The sequence below is a fragment of the Neomonachus schauinslandi genome, chromosome 7 (genome assembly GCF_002201575.2).
Source record: "Neomonachus schauinslandi chromosome 7, ASM220157v2, whole genome shotgun sequence".
Lineage (NCBI taxonomy): Eukaryota > Metazoa > Chordata > Mammalia > Carnivora > Phocidae > Neomonachus > Neomonachus schauinslandi.
In genome coordinates, this window is record NC_058409.1 from 57,891,386 (window position 1) to 57,910,879 (window position 19,494).

General features: G+C 45.1%; 1 protein-coding gene across 2 annotated transcripts in view; it reads left to right on the plus strand.

Annotated features, from left to right (window-relative positions):
• Positions 1-19,494, plus strand: part of THBS4 (thrombospondin 4) — a 44,361-nt gene that overhangs the window by 15,295 nt on the left and 9,572 nt on the right. The window contains exons 3-14 of one of the 2 annotated variants that reach the window (XM_021699801.1): positions 2,608-2,855; positions 5,368-5,476; positions 5,853-5,935; positions 6,270-6,321; positions 6,535-6,737; positions 8,209-8,346; positions 10,883-10,951; positions 12,910-13,062; positions 15,983-16,087; positions 16,642-16,749; positions 16,990-17,149; positions 18,893-19,011. In XM_021699801.1, coding sequence (XP_021555476.1) covers positions 2,608-2,855; positions 5,368-5,476; positions 5,853-5,935; positions 6,270-6,321; positions 6,535-6,737; positions 8,209-8,346; positions 10,883-10,951; positions 12,910-13,062; positions 15,983-16,087; positions 16,642-16,749; positions 16,990-17,149; positions 18,893-19,011 — 1,547 coding nt within the window. The remainder of the gene's footprint in view (positions 1-2,607; positions 2,856-5,367; positions 5,477-5,852; positions 5,936-6,269; positions 6,322-6,534; positions 6,738-8,208; positions 8,347-10,882; positions 10,952-12,909; positions 13,063-15,982; positions 16,088-16,641; positions 16,750-16,989; positions 17,150-18,892; positions 19,012-19,494) is intronic. The other variant, XM_021699808.1, reaches the window with a different exon arrangement.

Consider the following 19,494-nt stretch of genomic DNA (forward strand, 5'->3'; position numbering starts at 1 on the left):
GGGAGGGATGGGTTAGCCTGGTGATGGGTATTCAAGAGGGCACGTACTGCATGGAGCACTGGGTGTTATACGCAAACAGTGAATCATAGAACACTACATCAAAAACTAATGATGTAATGTATGGTGATTAACATAACATAATAAAATTTTAAAAAGTTTAAAAAAGTTGAATTAGTGGGCCACCTGGGTGGCTCAGTCGGTTAAGTGTCTGACTCTTGGTATCAGCTCAGGTCTTGGTCTTGGGGTCTCAACCTCACGTCTGCTTGTCTCTCTCCCCTCTGCTCCCCCCCCAAATAAATAAATAAAATCTTTAAAGAGTTGAATTAGTGCATATGTTTTGGTCAATTTTCCCCCTTTTGGGTACCATATATGTCTCCAGTGTCCAGCTATGCAGTTACTATTTAAATTTTCAACAATATTAAGTAAAGAGGTAAAAATTCTGTGGTATCCCATATTTAAAATATCTCAAGAATTTCTACTCCTGTCTCTTTTCTTCCTTCTCATTCTTTCTTTTCATGCTATATTTATTTACATCTTACCAGTACTTTACTTCAGGAAACCTAGTATTGTATTATAATCATAGAAAGTTTTCCTAGTCAGTCTGTCTTGCCAGGTCTTACCAATTCTTTTCTCTTGGTAAGCAAGTGGTGGTGACCACATAAGCATAAAAGAAGATCTTCTTACTCCTCCTAGCATCTCTCTACATCCAGGACGTAAAGCCATCTGGCCCTCTCCAGCCATGGTCAAATGGAAAAGCAGACCCAGTCAGATTTGAGAAGCAGTGGGAATACCCACCTAGAAAGTGTAATATATTTGGAGGAAGCCTTCAAATAAGCTCTAAAGTTTCACAGCAGTGATTATTTTCTCTGGTAGTATTGCAATATAAACAGGCTGCTTACTCCATGAGGCAGCACCAAATTGGCATTTATACTCTACAGAAAAGGTACCTGAGGAAAGACAGTCCAAGTTACTTGCTACAAATCCTACAGCTTGACAGAAGCACAGTCTGGATATATGTGTGTAATTCATTTCTTTGTGTGTGTGTGTGTGTGTGTGTATTTTATAAGTAATGCATGTTTCATGTGCAAAAATTAGACAATGAAGATGAGCAAGAGTAAAAACACATCATCCAAGCAACCAACAATGACCATATTAATGTTGACATATTTCCTTCTAATTTTCTGTATATTTTTTCTGTATGAAATTACACTGTGTCTCAACCCTTTTTTCACTCAACAAAGTACTGGGAACACTTCTGTGTTTTTAGTATGCACCTTTTCCATTGTATTCCATTTCATGATTACATCATAATTTAAGTAGCCAGCCTGCCCTCTCTTTTTATACATACATGTTGTGCCAAATGTTTCTTACATATTTCTGAAATGATTGCTGGTAATGAACTTGGGTTTGGCAACAGTACCTATGAATGGATCTGGAGGTGTTCTTGGTAGGCTCACTAAGCCCTTGGAAGCAATTCACTTTCGTCTTTATAGCAAACCACACCCAATGGGCTTTACTCCCAAAGGCTCAGCAGCCAGGAACAGATTTTAGCTCAGGGCTCAATAAACTCAAGACAATAATGGAGTAAAACCAGACAGAAAACCAGATCCTGAAATGTGTATAAATTTTTATTTAACAAAAAGTGAAAGTGCTTAAGCTTAACAAGATAAGTGAATAGATAGCTACCTGCATAGAATAAGAAAAAACAAAGAGAAAATGAGGTAGTGGATCCTCTTCTAGTCCTTCTTTTGCAACCACGGATATCTTTGGTTCTCTGAGCATTGTTAAACTGAAGATAGGTTGCTGAGGGACAGTATGACAGATTATACTCCATTCGGTATATGCTTACAAAGGCCTATCCATACGTCACATTCTTTCAGTCATGGAATAAACCACACCCAGTTTCAAATTCTAGGCCTGCCACTTACAGTGTCCTTGAGCAAGTGCCTTCACTTACCTGAGCTTCACTTTTGTCATCTGGAAGTTATTCCAGTTTGCTAGTGTTGCAACAAATAGAAATTAAATATTGAAAGCAACTCAGGGCAGCACCCAGCCCCACAGTGTAGTTCTCAGTAAATGTTTGGTAAATTAATTTATGCGTTGAGGAGCTTACTTGGATTTCAGTTGACTTTTGATGAGTTCTGCTTCCTCATTGTACTTATCACTGTATGAAATTGTTTATTTTCAGATTTGCTACTTACTGTCTGTCTTTCCTTGAGCACAAAACATCCTCAGTAACAGAGTGGGTTGCCAGTGCCATTAGAACGACGCCTGGTGGGGGCGCCTGGGTGGCTCAGTCGTTAAGCGTCTGCCTTCGGCTCAGGTCATGATCCCAGGGTCCTGGGATCGAGCCCCACATCAGGCTCTCTGCTCGGCGGGAAGCCTGCTTCTCCCTCTCCCACTCCCCCTGCTTGTGTTCCTGCTCTCGCTGTCTCTCTCTCTGTCAAACAAACAAACAACGCCTGGCACTTAAGATGTTGAATATTTCTGGTTCCAGCTTACTTGGATTCTTTCCAGTAACCCAGCCTTGTGACCTGGAGGCTGTTCAGCAGATACTTGCCCCGACTCTCCTTATCTCATCATTCACTGATATGTGCTTGGTTCCAGCCATCCTCCGTTACCTGAAGAACGATGGGAAGATTCATTTGGTGGTTTTCAACAACTTCCAGCTGGCTGATGGCAGGCGGCACAGGGTCCTCCTGAGACTGACCAACTTGCAGCGAGGGGCTGGCTCTGTAGAGCTCTACCTGGACTGCACCCAAGTGGATTCTGTGCACAATCTCCCCAGAGCCTTTTCCAGCCCCTCCCAGAGTCCTGAGTCTGTTGAACTGAGGACTTTCCAGAGGAAGGCACAGGTAGGCGCCCACAAACCGTTCTCCAACGTGGAAAGATGGGTTGCCCAGGCTCAGGGAATGCAGAGGAATATGCCAAGGTCAGGAGTGGGGCTGGCTGTGTAATTAGAATCACCTGAGGAACTCAAACTATCACTAGAGGGCCCACCCTCAGGACAAATTGAATCAGAATCTATTGAAGGGGTGCCTAGGTATAGGTATTTTTTAAAATATTAATACTAATGGGAAGCTAAAATTGAAAGCTTCTGCTTTAGATGCTAGGTGAAGCCTTTTTGGATATAATTGTGGAGTTGGAAAGGATTAGCAAAAATTTTAAAAAAGCAATCTTAGGGGGTGCCTGTCTGGCTCAGTTGGTACAGCATGTGACTCTTGAGAGTGGGGTTGTGAGTTCGAGCCCCACGTTGGGCATGGAGGTTATTTAAAACAAACAAAAAACAAAAACAAAATCTTAGGACAAAAGGATTTACTTTTAATTTTTCTATAATGATATTATTTATTATTTTTAATAAAAGTGATAAAGAATGATTGGAAATTGTCAAGCACTTAGAAACGACATTTTCACAGGTCTTTTTAGAGCATCCCTAACAAAAAAAGGACCTTATTGCCAACTTAGTTCCATGAGGCCTTAAAAGTTCCATCACCTATGGGGCGCCTGGGTGGCTCAGTCATTAAGCATCTGCCTTTGGCTCAGGTCATGATCCCAGGATCCTGGGATCAAGCCCCGCGTCGGGCTCCCTGCTCAGCAGGAAGCCTGCTTCTCCCTCTCCCACTCCCCCTGCTTGTGTTCCTGCTCTCGCTGTCTCTCTCTCTGTCAAATAAATAAATAAATCTTAAAAAAAAAAAAAAGTTCCATCACCTCTGTCGTCTGTTTTATGCCATGTTGATGGTATTTTTTATTATATCATGATACCTACTGTAGAAATTGCCACATGTATTTCTTTTGTGTTAGGAAGTAGTTTGTTTCCTATAAAGAACTAGCATTCTTTGTCCTTTTCCATTAATTATAACTATTACTGGTCATAGTTCCCGACTTTTATCTGATGTGGAAGTCAATGCCAAATCAGTAACTGTGTTCATCTGTTATGGTCCATAATGTTATTTTCTGTGCCTCAATCCTCACTTTGCATTTCTATTTTATTATTTTATTATATGTGCTTTAGTTACAAGCTGCTCTGAGCCCTTTGTACAAAGAGGCTGGGTGTAAATAATAATAATCATTACAACTAGGAATGCTGAGAAGTTTTACATAATAATATAAAAACTATGAATCTGATACTAGAATTTTGTGCTTGGGAAATAGGAAGCATCTTCAAACAGAAATTGCAAGAAAGCTAAAATCCAAGGATTTTGTTTTGTTTTTTGCTGAAAAAGAAGATGTTTCTATACTAAGTATAGATTTACATAGAAAAAGAATAGTGAATAGAGAGATATGCAGAACTTTATTTCTGAATCCCCAAAGTAGCCCAAATAATCAGAATGATAGAAATCATATCACTGCCATTTCAGAAATTAGTGTCTACCACCAAATAAGTCAATTTCTAAAAGCCAGGAGTCAGCCACGACAAGGTCGTTGGAAACTATACTTATCGGGATTTTTTCAAAAGTTCTAAATCCTTAGACTGTCAGAGACTACAGTGCTCTATCTTCATAGTCACTTCATTTATTCAGTGAATTAGCAAATAGGTATATTCTAGGCATTAGGGATAAAGCATAGTGGGCAAAATGGTCATGGCCCTGCCCCCATAGAGCTCATAGCCGGATGTCCAGAACAATATCCGTTATATAACATGTGTTGTATATGTCGTAACTTAGCTAAATTAAAAAATAGAATTCCTCTGAAAATCCTTAGCATCCTCATTTTTAAAATAAGGATGATGACTTTATATTAGCAATTAACATAAACTTTTTCCTGTCATGAATATATAATGGTACAATCAAAAGTTAAAAAATAAAGGGGTGAGGAAATTGATGTTGTGACTAACAATGAATGATTGATATCAACCCATAATGTAAAAATATGATTCCAGCTATCTAATAACCATAGGATATACTGTTTATTCATTCTCCTAGCCCAAGAGGGTCAGGGACTTTGCTAAAACCTGGAGTTAAGACATCCTAAAAACAATAGTGTTTAAAATTGAGATCAGTATCTTATTTATTTGGGTCTAAACTCCATAAACAAATTCCAGACAATTCTTAACAGGCTCCTGCCACAAAATAACTTGTATACCATGAAACTCAAAGCCTTTCCTCTTCTCAGATCTACCTTGATGAACCCTCAGGCCAAGCTGGATGCTAACATGTTCCTAGGCTATTGGCTCCTTCCAAATTTGCTTCAGTCAAAAGGATAGGGCTGGCAGGTTTTAGGAAAAAATCAAACCCACAAAATTATGTAAGATGTCAGAGTCCAAGGATACAGGGCTACTTAGTCTGTTAGGAAAATCGGATGAGTATGCAAGCACATTGGCTTTTGAGCAGTGTCAGCAATGTGTGGTATGAATGTGATTTCTTCCAGGACTTCTTGGAGGAGCTGAAGCTGGTGGTGAGAGCCTCGCTGTTCCAGGTGGCCAGCCTGCAAGACTGCTTCCTGCAGCAGAGTGAGCCCCTGGCCACCCCGAGCACAGGTGTGGGCTCTTGGGCAGTTGGCACGCCTCCATCAATCCAGATAAAGCCTCAGCCCCCGAGGGCACTGGGTCCCATCGCTGAAAGGGGGACTTCAGCAGAGCATCCTGATGTGTCTACAGAAATCAGGCTCTTGTACCAAAGTCCAGGACAAGAAATATCTCCATTGCAATTTTTATTTTTATAACTCGGGAATTTGGGCTAACAGCCAGGGGCATCATTATCATTTTTTAGGTGAATTAGATGAATTACCCCAAGTTAAATTCCTGTGCCCTAGGTATTTGTCATGGTGGTTCTCTGGGAAATCATTTGTTTTTGAGCCACTGTAGGAGCGTCTGTTCATGGCTGAATGCTCCTTGTCTTTTATTATTGCTACAGGAGACTTTAATCGGCAGTTCTTGGGGCAAATGACGCAACTAAACCAGCTGCTGGGAGAGGTGAAGGATCTTCTGAGACAGCAGGTAATGACGAGGATGAAGCATCAGAAAACCCTAGTCCTGCCAAAGCAACTCATTGTACGAGCTAGTGGAACTGCAGAGGCGGGGAGGCGGACGAAGGGGCAGACCTCAGTGGCCCCGTGCACCCACCACCCTGGAGGTCTCTTAGGGCTCTGGAAATGGGGGATAGGTGTGTGAGAAACACACCATGGCTCTGAGCAGAGAGGGAGCCTTCAAGGGCTACCTGAGTACTCCCTTAAGAAGTGTTTACTAGATTGCTACACATGAATTCTTTCATTCCTGGATTACGTATTAGATCCTCCTTTTCCATCTTGTTTTTCCCTTCCTGTTTCTAAAGGTCAAGGAAACCTCATTTTTGCGAAACACCATAGCTGAGTGCCAGGCTTGCGGTAAGTGCTGTTCCAATAACAGCTTCGTTCTGAGTTGTATGGGCACGTGAGGATGGATGAAGGGCCTGGGGTGAGGCTACATTGACTGTGGTTTCTGGACGTTTGGCACAGAGTTGGAGGGAAGGGAGAGCTCGTTGGGAAGCCAAATTTCATTTTGTATAAGCTCTGTTTTTCTGGTGGTCACTAAGTCTGTGGATTATTGTTTTTCTCTAGGTCCACTCAGCTTTCAGTCCCCAACCCCAAACACACTGGTGCCCCCAGCACCCCCAGCCCCCCCGACACCCCCAGTGCGCCGTTGTGATTCCAACTCATGTTTCCGTGGCGTCCGGTGTATGGACACCAGAGATGGCTTCCAATGTGGGCCCTGCCCCGACGGCTACACAGGAAATGGGATCACCTGTTCCGATATTGATGAGGTAAAAGTTCAACTTGATGGGGTAGAGGCTCCCTAAGTATCTTGGACACCCTACAGCCAGGTGGATGACTAAGGGATGACTTGGGGTGTTCTCCGGGTGACATAAAAACTACACCCTCATGAACCCTTAGAGACCACAAGCGACCGTGAGCGGGGGGACGAAGGAGGCATGACACGCCATTGTGGCTACGTTCATCGTATCTCCTCTCCATGTCTCCAGCTGCTCCCCTGGGCCATGTTGCTACCGTGCTGACATTTGTACTCCAACATTGATGACTTCTCGTATGCAGTCAACATTACAGTTTTGATTTTTCTACACTTCTACATATGTGGGAGGAGGAAGATCTGTGTTAGGGTGTATTTCAGGGCTTGCAACTAATTTCTTCAGCCTTCCTAAATTAGAAATGCAGAGGGGACTCTCAAACCGACAAGCCCTGTTGAGGAGGTCCTATAAGTTGTGAGTAATCGAAAGTGCTGAAGGATGGAGCCAGAGAGACACATACAGCGAGTACAGGCTGTTTGGCCGGCTTGCAAAGCCTCCGCAGGAGACTGACTCGAGGGCGTGGTTAGCCAGTCGGTAGTCCAGTCCCAAAGCAGTGTTCACGTAGGTAGCAAGGCTACCATCAGAAATACGCCTTTCCCTTCCCACCAGGCCAGGGGAGGGTAGTAAGCAATTAAGTTGGTCTGTAGTGATCCCTCAATTGCAGAATCATCGTGCATGTTTCACAGAACGGCATCTGGTTTCTGTCTGTGAGCTGGAATTTTCCTCCTTTTGAAAGTGCAGGAAGTGGTCATGTTTTTTACATTAGTTGAAGTGGTTAAAAAAAAAAAAAAAGAACCAGTCTCTTAGACTCCAAGAGCTTTGGAAGAGCCGTGGCCTTGACAGGGCATGAAAGGAGGCACAGACCCTGATAGACCACATCTTACCAAAAACACAAGTACCCTGGCTTTGTCTTCTCTGGATCTCTTCATTTGAGAAGTTGGTTCGGCAGTGTGTTTGGATTAATCTAACAGCCAGCTGACAAGTGGTCCAGGAGCACTGTCCTTTCATGGTGGGTTTTTTTTTTTTTTTATGTTAATCACCATACATTACATCATTAGTTTCTGATGTGGTGTTCCATGATTCATTGTTGGCGTATAACACCCAGTGCTCCATGTAGTACATGCCCTCTTTAATACCCATCACCAGGCTAACCCATCCCCCCATCCCCCTCATGGTGATTTTTACATTACAAGGTAGAATATCAGGGAATTGACATGGGGAGGTAGACTGGTGATCATGAAGGACCTTTTCACTTGGCCATGCCATTATTCTGTGATACAGCAAAGCCCACTAAAAGGCAACCCCATACTGTGTGTGTCTAGGGTAGTTAAGTAAATAAGCATGTCTGAATAGATGAATGAAAGTTTGTGTTTTCCCTGTGTAGCTATAGACTTTGGGGTTTGTTTGTTTGTTTGTTTTTCCTTCCCAGTGCAAATACCATCCCTGCTACCCAGGCGTGCGCTGTGTGAACTTGGCTCCTGGCTTCCGATGTGAGGCCTGCCCAGTGGGCTTCACCGGGCCCGTGGCACAGGGTGTCGGCATCAGTTTTGCCAAGTCAAACAAGCAGGTGGGCTGAAGTGATGGTCTTTCTATTCATTTTTTTTTTATTTTTTATTTTATTTTTATTTTTATTTTTTTAAAGATTTTTATTTATTTATTTGAGACAGAGAATGAGAGAGAGAGAGCACATGAGAGGGGGGAGGGTCAGAGGGAGAAGCAGGCTCCCTGCCGAGCAGGGAGCCCGATGCGGGACTTGATCCCGGGACTCCAGGATCATGACCTGAGCCGAAGGCAGTCGCTTAACCAACTGAGCCACCCAGGTGCCCCATTTTTTTTTTTTAATCTGAATTACAAACAGAAAAACTTTGGGTTTTTTTCCCACCTCTTTCTCTTTGAACTGCCAAGTGCCACATGGAATGTCACGGTGCACGGTGGGCAAATGAGGACACTTTCCGACTCCTTTCTGAGCGTGTATGTTCATGATGTCTAGTAGGAAGGAAGCTGTTAAATCAGGATAATAGAGTGTCGCTAGGAAAACAGTGAGTGGGGTAATATTAAATATGTGGTGTGATTTCAAGTCTCTTCTGTTAGCCATTGAACATTTTGTCCCACAGAGTAACTTGAGAATCAGGGAAACAAATAAAAGCTTTGAAAAATTAGGTCACGTTTATAGAGTCACTGTTGCTGATAAGAAGCTAGTTCAGAGATGAGAGGATTTCAAGAGTAGAAATAATCCCCTGAGGAAACCCCCCTTCTTCTTATATAAGCTATAAATTGCCATAAAGCACTTGAGCACTTTGTGACAGTCTCCATTTGTTTCCAAATATTCTACTATATCCTGGCCATTATTTGACTGGCTGTGAAATTCTTTTTGATGTTTTCAGCCCTTAAAAATGGTTGGTCTATAAATATATTTTACTACCTTAGGGAAATTATTAGGTTTGAAGAAGGACAGGAGTTCATTATTTTCTAGCTGCCTATCAAAGGATTCTAGAGGGCATCATTTTTTTTAGACTATAAAAAGGGGGCAAGCTGGACAGATAGGAGTGACAAGAAGCCATTAAAGTAATGACCCAGAGTTTTTCTTCCTCTCTTCTAAAGACAAAATCTCCAAGACTAAACCAAGGAAAATAGACAGAATGAAATAGTCAGTGCTTTATGTGAGCTAGTAAGATTTCCAACAATATGGTAGACTGAACGGAAGTAGAAGGAAGCCACTTGCTATAGCTTAACAAATTCATGCTCATGGGAGGTGGGAGCAGGGTGTAGGCCCTTGGAGTGGGGATCCAGGGTTTCAGCATCTATGCGGACCTTGAGAAAGACATAACACCCCTTCAGAAAGACACGGGTCTCAAAGAGCTACCCTACCCATTAAAAGGAGATGAGAAAACTACTAGCCCCCACAAGCGACAAGGAAGCTGGATGTCATCTCTGAGACATGGTTGACAAAAAGGAAAATTGCCCACAACAAATCAAAGCTCCAAGTTTGTACCGCATACTGTTATGAGCTTCAAATCTATGTTACATATATAATAGGGAATACAAGCCAGAAAATTAACAGAAAAATTATCCCTGGAGCAGTAAAATCCCTAGGGTCCTGGCTAATGTCAAAGCCATACCACTTGTGAAGAGACTCTGAAACTCAGTGCCAGTGGAACATGGGAAAACAGAGCCACTACAGATAGGTTCATAAATAAAAATGGTGATTTACATGAAGAAGCTACCATGAGGAAACATGATACATATAAAACAATTCAAAAGGATAAAGAGAAAAAGGAAGGAATAGATACCATAACTAAAAAGTAGGGCAATGTGAAAAAAAAGGCAACTCTGAAAAATAGTCAAGTTTCTTCAATGAAAAATGTAATCATTGACATTAAAAACTCAATAGATTGGCGGGGGGGCGCATCTGGGTGCTTCACTTGGTTAAGCATCTGACTCTTGATCTCAGCTCAGGTGTTCATCTCAGGGTCATGAGTTCAAGGCCTGTGTTGGGCTCCACACTGGGCACAGAGCCTACTTAAAACCAACCAACCAACCAACTAACAAAAACCCATAAAACCCATTAGCTGGGTAAGACAGCTATCAGAGAATGTATAGAATGGAAGGTGGATCTAAGGAAATCATCCAGAATGCAGCACAGAGAAGTAAAGATATGGAAAATATGAACAAGAGGTTAAGAGTCAAAAGAAGAGACGAATGAGAAAGTCTAATAAGTGCTTAATTGTAGTTCCAAAGAAAGAATTGAAAGAGTAAGAGCAGAGGGAAGCTGAGAATTCTCCAGAATTGAAGCAAGCTAGGAATCCTCAGGCAGAAGTACATGGAGTACCAAGCAGGATAGAGAAGAATCTTCCTGAGTAAAAAGTTTGTAGAACAGATTAACCATACCAGTTGTGTTTTCTGAACAACTTGAAATACCAAGTCTGCAGCTATCACTGGAAATTAGGTTAAGTACAGACAGGTCCAAACACAAGGAGGTGGCTAAAGTGACGTTCCTATTAGCACTGAACCTGAAATTCCATGCCTTCACACAAAGCTATCAAAGCAAAATTTATTTGCATTTCTGCTTAAACAGAGTATCTCTTTAAACTTTTCTGCACTAGATCTGCACTGACATTGATGAGTGTCGAAATGGAGCCTGTGTTCTCAATTCTATCTGTGTTAACACTTTGGTAAGTACTTTTCATGGATGATGTTATCTAAGCAGACCAGCGATTAAAACAAGTGTGTGTTTATGAATCATAACCCCAAAACACACATAGAACAACAGATGGGCACAATATATTTGATTGGCAAATGAAGATAAAAGTTTATGTTGAAAAATAATTTTCCATGTAAGAGTAATTTTATAAGTAATTTTTATATAAGAAAAATTTTATAAGTGCCAGACTTTAATCAAAGTTGCCATGTTGGGCTTTCAGAAAAATATGAATAAAACATTGTTTTTGTATTTTATTTTTATTTTTTTTAAAGATTTTATTTATTTATTTGACAGAGAGAGACACAGCGAGAGAGGGAACACAAGCAGGGGGAGTGGGAAAGGGAGAAGCAGGCTTCCCGCCGAACAGGGAGCCTGACGCAGGGCTCGATCCCAGGACCCTGGGATCGTGACCTGAGCCGAAGGCAGACGCTTAACGACTGAGCCACCCAGGTGCCCCTGTTCTTGTATTTTAAAAATGTGAAGAGCTTCTGGGTTTATGTGGTTCAGAATATGCATTTTATTGGTGATGACACAATCCCCAAAGAGTATTCATTATTTTTAGAAATCTTTTCAAAAGTCATTTGTATTAAAATGCTTAGCCCTTGTTGGGGGGGGGGGCATCTGAAATGTAAATATTTAGTGCAGTTTTATTTCCGAAAGTTCTTGTCCACTGATTGCAACATAGAGGCATGGCCCACTAAACCGTCCACAAGAGCGCCACTGATTCCATGATGGAATGGGGGCCTCCAACTTGATGTCCCTGGGAAAGTTATTCCATCTCTAGGTTCCTAGTTGTCTTGAATGTAAAAAACATTTTATAAATAACAAGGCACTTATCTGAATCCTCTCAATCACTTTGTCACTAGGCACTATAAATCATTTGAAGATAATGGGCTACAGAAAAGTAATGGGGCCCAGACCACTCATCCCCTAAGGCTTCCATCTGGCTGCGGAGCCTGTGTTCTCATCCACACACTCTGCTGTCTCGGAGCGGGCGGGGATTGTTGCTTCTTTGCTTCTCCCCAGGGCTGTCTCCCCTAGTGAGCAGATAGAGATTTGGGAGACACTGACCTAACAGGAATCACTAATGCCACCCTGGGGGAAGGAAACTAGACAGTGGAACTTTCTAGAAAGTGGAACTCCAGAGAACCTCAAGAAGGGGCAGAGGCAAAAGGGCAGGAGCAGAGACGAGGCGAGAACTGGCCCCACGGAGCAGTCCAGTGAGGCTGATAGATCAAGAAGACCACCGAAGAGCATCCTTAGGATGTGGCAAGTAGGAGGTTGCTAGTGACCAGAATCATTGAACTGTAGGCTTTACACAGCTGTCTTTCATGAAATGTGAATTTGACCTCAGTCAAGCTGTTTAAAAAAACCAGAGAGTCGTGGCTGGCCCTCGCAGCGCCGTTGCCGTGGAGCTGACTGCTCATTTGCTGGGCTGTGCCCGTCGCTGCCTCGCTCATCGAGAATTCTCAGGGCAAGGCCGTTGACATTTCTCTGTACACCTGTTCTCTGTCACTCAATTGTAAAAAAGCCAAAGAACGGTTAAAAAAACCTTTTTCTTCCCCTTACCAGCTTTTCACTCAAACCCCCTCCCTTGTCCCCAGAATAAATTCTCACTCTGCCTCCCAGGGCTTCACTGGCACCATCGGCCCTTTCCCCTCATGTCCTCACACTGGAGCTACAGGCCAGTGACAGGGGTTCGTTCCAGCCTTCTTCCCTCATGTCTGCATGGCTCGCGGCAGCCTCCAGGCTGGTGGTGTCTTCCTCCGTACTCCACAGTCTTATAAGATGGACACGTACTCGGAGAGGCAGCCCCAAGTGTCACGTCCTCTCAGCATCATCGAGTACATGTGAAAATAAACACGATCGCGGTAGCTTTGCTCCCAGTTCGGAGCCCCCGGCTCACCGGCTGATCTTTGCTCCCTGCAGGGCTCTTACCGCTGTGGGCCCTGCAAACCCGGGTACACGGGTGATCAGACAAGGGGATGCAAAACCGAAAGAAGCTGCAGAAATCCTGAGCTGAATCCCTGCAGTGTGAACGCGCAGTGCATCGAGGAGAGGCAGGGGGATGTGACATGTGTGGTGAGTTGTTTGTCACCTGCTTTACCACGTTTTTCTCTTCCGTTTTAAATACCTCCCCTCCTCGGGTTCTACTTCCCAGTAGTGAAGCAAAAGAAAAATGAAAACATTCCCGTGGAGATAAACAGAAGGCAATAGTAACAGGTTCGCTGTGCTCCTGGAAAGCACTCTCAAGTCCATCTCACATCAGCTGCCTTTTCTCTCCTCTTGCCGGGGGTCTGACACCATACCCTCGGGCACGTCAGCAGTGGAGCCCCGCGCCCCTGGGCACCCTCTGCAAAGGGCCAAGAAGTAAACAGCAAGAAGGGAAGGAGCCTCCTTCCTTCCCTCCGTCTACCCCCCTATTTGCTTGTGTAACTTAGGAGCACGCCGCTGTCCTTTCTAGCGGTCCTCAGAACCTGGCCTCATACTGCAGGAAGCAGGTGGCAGCGAAGTGGTAAGCTGTCAGACACTCTCTGAGGGCCCCTGTCTCCCCTCAGTGAGCAGGAAGGGGCGCACGGCACTATTCCATGTCCATCTACACCCGGATTCAGGAACAGCTCAGTGGACAGGCACTCTTCTTCCTCTCTAGTTCCCAGCCCTGCAGCCGATCTGGGGAGGAGGCAGCGGGGCAAGAGAACGGGACGGTCCTGGGCTGACACCGGTCTCATGCCAGGCGGGGGTGTGGTGGGCCGCAGGTGAAGAAGGCGGCCCAGGCCTGCCATCCACTCCCAAATCCCAGGTTCCAGAGGCCTCAGGGCTTCTAGGTGCTGAGGCAGCCGCCACTCAGCTGCTCATCCTCTCCTTCCTTCCCACTAAGCCAGGCCCTCAGCAGGGGCCCTTTCAATTCTGGGATTTGCGGGTTCACAGCGATCACTTGATCCTTCTTTCTACCTCAAACTTAGACTTCTTCAACGTTAGGCTCTCAAAACTTTTTATAGTGAGCATTTCGCTTTTCAAATAGGGAAAACGACACGAATCAGGATGGAGTGAAAGGAAGAAATGTAATAATAGCATCCGTTCTCTCTGGCAGCACAGATAGTCCATAACAAGGTCCTGACGAAGGAGCAAGCTGGGTCAGACAGGAAAACCCCACAACTTTGCTAATTCCTGTTGCCTGGGCATGTTTGTTACCATTGAGAGGCGAGGGCAAATCTATGTGTAAATCCTAATTTGCTGTGAACAAATTAATGACTTCCCTGGGATGGTGGGTGATGGGGCTCTTAATATGTTTTTGAATTTGTAATAAGGCATAACAACAGATGGGAAAGGATTAATATACTTGGTGTGACTACTAAAATAATTTAATCTGCCAGAAAATGGCTCATTAAAAATGTATTTGTTCCTAGAGGAAATTTTTTCTTCATTAAAATGAGTCAAGGACCATACCCCACAGCTGAGCTTTCCAGGCCTTCTGAAGGCCCGCCGAAGCAATGCAGCAGAAATAGGGGCCCTGACGGGAGGGGCGTCTTTGGCCTCCTGCCTTCTAAATCTCTGGTTGCAGAAGGAGAGCCTGGATGATTGAGAACAGGCAGGCTGCTGCTTAGGAAGTCACTGGCCTTCAATCACCTTATTTTGATTAGCAAGGCCAGGAAATTTAACGTTTATTCATGGAAAGTTTCTTTTCCCTTGGCCCTGCTTCTGTTCCTCAGACTCCCTGCCCCCTCCCTGCATTTCTGGTTCCGTCCTCTTTCCCAGTCCTTTTCCTCTGTGTTCCTGCTGTCCTGCCTGCACACCCCCCCCCACCCCACCCCCGCCGCCCGCCGCAGGTGCCTATCTTGGTCCTGGGCTCCCAGGTCCCACCTCATGCCCAGGGCACCACGTAGGGAATCATTTCTTTTCTCTCTGGTTTGCCAGTGATCCTTGCTCAAGAGCCTAGTTGTCTCTGGTACAGTGGGATAATAGTGACCTTGCAGCATCATTGATGGATTGGAGACAATGGTTATACAGTCTGATATAGGTTAACTGTTACTGCCTATTATTCTTGCCGTGAAGTCAGTGGCTGGTGGTGGCAGGATACTTGGGTAGACTTTTCTAGAGGCAAAGAGAACATGTGGACCCAACACTGCACCTGGGGGAATCTTTTTCTGTTAAAAGAGCATGAATAGAGGTAAAGCACCTTGGAAGGTTATTTTTTTGGTGGGAACTGGTCTAGAAGACTGTTAAATTCAGAGCTAGGACTGTAGTTCAAGAATGATAAGGAAAGTACCGCAAAAGCCACACACGTTTGTCTCTGCTGGGAGAGGAAATTAAACGATCGCATGGAGAACATTTCAACAGTAACTCCAAATTACAAAGACCTTTTGAACCAGGAATTCCACACTGAGAAACCAGTACAGGAGCAGAAGGACAAATGTACTAGAATTCCTTGTTGTAGCATTGTTTGCAATAGAAAAAAATGTTTTAAAAACCAGACACGCACCAGTAGGGGACGGGTTGAATTCATGGAGGCATACGCATACCACTTTATGTATGATGCATCTGTGACCATTAAAAGGAATGGCATGAATCTACATGGAGTGATATGGAAAGAGCTCCAAGGTATGATACTAATTTTTTTAAATAAAGTGCAGAACAGTGGATATATGTGCTCTCAGTTGTGTCAAAGGAAAAAAGAAGAAAAAGAATGTATATTTGCTTGTCTGTGCATAGTGTTATCTCTTAGCGTATACAGAAGAATGGATGGCCTGAACTAAGGGAACAGGAATGGGAAGGAGTTTTCACTCTATGTCTCTTTGTACCTTTTGATTCATTAGACTATTCAAAAAAATAATAGTTTTAGAATCCTACCCAACAACGCTGTGTTGCTCTGGGCCCTCCCTCTGGGGATGCGCACAGGAGAGCAAGGATTTCCAGGTTCAGAGCAGAGGCCCTGTCAGCCCTCCCCCCCATCCCCACCCCCAGGCTCAGCTCCTCAAGCGTGTGCTGGGCTTTGCCTTCACAGTGCGGCGTCGGGTGGGCTGGCGATGGCTACATCTGCGGGAAGGACGTGGACATTGACAGTTACCCTGACGAAGAACTGCCGTGCTCCGTCAGGAACTGCAAGAAGGTAAAGAGGGCACACGGGAGAAAAACTACACCTACTGTGGCTTTCCGGAGCCCTATCTTCTCTGGAGGAGAGATTCTATGGGTTCCATTGAAAATGGCATTTTTCAAGTAGCTACATCTCACACTTCGCAAAACAGCCATCCACAATGAAGTCAGGCAGCTGCTGTCAGTCTTGAGGTTGGAAATCCTTTCTGACGTAAGACTGAGGTAGATGAGGGTGGGGGAAATAGGGAGAAGTTGATAAAAGGGTAGAGACTTTCAGGGATCAGATGAATAAGGTCTGAGGATCTCATGTATAACATGTGACTTTTGTTGATAGTACTATCTAATTGAAATTCACTGAAAGGGCAGAACTTAAATGTTCTCAGGAAAAAAAAAGGTGGATATGTGAGGAGCTGGACGTGTTAACGGTGGGAATCCTCTGACAATATAAATGTATGTTAAATAATCACACCGTATGCTTCACATATGTTACAGTTTTGTCAATTATGCATCAATGAAGTTGAAAAAGAGTCAGACGTAGATGTTTCTCTGAGCCCTGTTTCTTCTCCCCAGGATAACTGCAAGCATGTGCCCAACTCTGGCCAGGAAGATGCAGACAGAGATGGCATTGGGGATGCTTGTGACGAGGATGCTGATGGAGACGGGATCCTCAATGAGCAGGTACTTGCTCCATCAGGAGGGCCCGGGATAGTGGAAGAAAGCCCGGGAAGTCACCTATTTATGAGTCATCCCAAGTGTTCATTTCCATGCCGGTGATCCCGCGGCATTGCGACTTTTTACCCCGAGTGCTGACTGTGCATGCCCATGGGAGCGGAGGCTGGCCAGTATCCAGCACAGGACCAGCGACCTAGGAGGGCTTCAGGACAGTCTGAGTAAATGTTTGGTCTTCCAATCCTTTAGGATAACTGTGTCCTGACTCACAACGTGGACCAAAGGAACAGTGACAAAGATATCTTTGGGGACGCCTGTGATAACTGCCGGAATGTCCTGAATAATGACCAGAAAGACACTGATAGGGATGGAAAAGGAGATGCCTGTGATGACGACATGGATGGAGATGGTGGGCTTGTCTTGCTTTGTCTTTTATTTGGGACTCATTTGTCCTTTTGCCCTTGTTGTCTATTAGGAGCAGAAATAGAATTGTTGGCTCGGAAGGGCTCCCACACCGAGTGTTTCCCCGAGGCCTGTGTCTGGCCCACCTGTTTCTTCTTTTTTAGAGAGGGAGAGGTGAGGACAGAGGGAGAGAGAGAATCTTAAGCAGGCTCCACATCCAGTACAGAGCCGGATGTCAGATACTTAGCCCACTGAGCCACCCAGGGGCCCCTGGCCCCCCTGTTTCTGTGGAAGGAGATCCATAACCCACTCCCCTATTTAATAATCCTGGGTGTTTCTGGAACTCTACATCATGGCCAGAAATTTTGTAGGAATTACTTCAAGCAGTGTCTTGTCAGGGCTGTGTCTTTGTAGGGCCTCTGTCTTCCCAGAGAAAGTGTCTCTTTCCCCACCACCCCCACCAGCATCCTTTCCATGCCTGCGAGTCCTCGAAGTGGAGAGTGGAATGAGGGGGCCTTAAGCAGGGTCTCAGGCTACAACTGGGTCTGGCTCCTCCTGCAGACAATCGGGCATCTCCTGGGAGACGTGTCCATGTCCTGCCTATTCTGGGAAGAAGGTGGAGGCAGGGAAGCTGCATTACCCCACTCCTGGCTCCACAGAAGGGGCCTTCGAGTGTGGGCTGTGGGAATGGCACCCCCTGGAGCACAGCTTGAGCGTTGGAGCCTCTCGGGATGTGAAGGACACGTTTGGGTGTTTGTTTTGTTTTGTTTTTTAAGATTTATTTATTTGAGAGAATGAGAGAATGCAGGGGATGGGGAGGGGGGAGGGAGAGAGAGAGAGAGAATCTCAAGGAGACTCCCTGCTGAGCTCCACACAGGGCTTGATCTCAAGACCCTGAAATCATGACCTGAGCCGAAATCAAGAGTCAGCCACTTTACCGACTGAGCCACCCAGGGGGCCCCGAAGGACATTTGTTTCTATATCGCTTCCATAACACATAGATGACTATCATCAAAGTATAGACTGGATCTGGTAGTTTCTGAAAAACATTTCACATCATGAGGGCCTTGAAAGAAAATCTTTCCAGAAAGGTACCCCCTCCCCTCCACCCAACCAGCCAACACACACACACACACCCACACACACACACACTCCAGAATACCTACACCTCCCTAAAACATGACCTCATCTTCTGCAAGCCTGACTGATGGCCAGATCCAGGGGTATGCTGGCAAACTAGCTCAACAAAACAAAAAAGCCCCAAGTTGTAGCATTTGCCAGTTTCCATGACAGAAATACCACTCCCTCCATGACTGATTACCAGCTGCTGGTGCGAGAGGACATGATGAGACAAAGCTGAGAAGAGAGGGCACGGTGGGCCTGGCTCCAGCACGCCACCGCCCCCGCCTTCAGGTCCCAGTCTTTTTTCACACCCCCACAAGGTCCCTCTCCCGGGTCAGCCCACCTCGCCCTCATGACCTCCTCATCTGGTTGCAGTGATAGCCCTTGACGTCTTGGACAACTTAAAACTCCATGGATAAAGGCCTCAGGTGACCATTCATTTTAAGTCTCCCAGAATCAATCCATCCTTTGATGTTACTTGCAGATAACTGGCCCTGGGACGATGGCCCAGGCACAAGTCACTCCCCATGTGCCTGGGTACACGCTTGATCTCTTAGCGCCTAGAAGTCTGTGTCCTAAACCTCTCTGCGATGTTCACCTGACTCAGGGAAGCTTTCCCTTCTTGTAGGAATAAAGAACATTCTGGACAACTGCCCAAAAGTTCCCAATCGTAACCAACAGGACAGGGATGGGGATGGTGTGGGGGATGCCTGTGACAGTTGTCCTGATGTCAGCAACCCTAATCAGGTGAGTAGCATTCGGGGTATTCAGACTCTAGGCTGAGCTCCCCTGTGCAAAAAGTCTTTATGACAAGTGCTTAAAGACACTGGCTCAGCGCCTTGCTGTTGCCCTATGCCTACTGGAGCAGAGATGGTGGGACTGCATACTTCAGGCCTGGAGGTTCTAGGAAGACTGCTATGGGGATGCTGAGGCCTTCTGGGCAGATCTCACAGGCTGCACACTGCCCGTGAGGCGAGGAGCAGGAGTTTAGTGACCAAAACCAGTTGTTTCTTTTTTTGGGTTTTTTTGTTGTTGTTGTTGTTTTAAAGATTTTATTTATTTATTTGACAGAGATAGCAAGAGAGGGAACACAAGCAGGGGGAGTGGGAGAGGGAGAAGCAGGCCTCCTGCTGAGCAGGGAGCCCGATGTGGGACTCAATCCCAGGACCCTGGGACCATGACTTGAGCCGAAGGCAGGCGCTTAACGACTGAGCCACCCAGGCGCCCCCA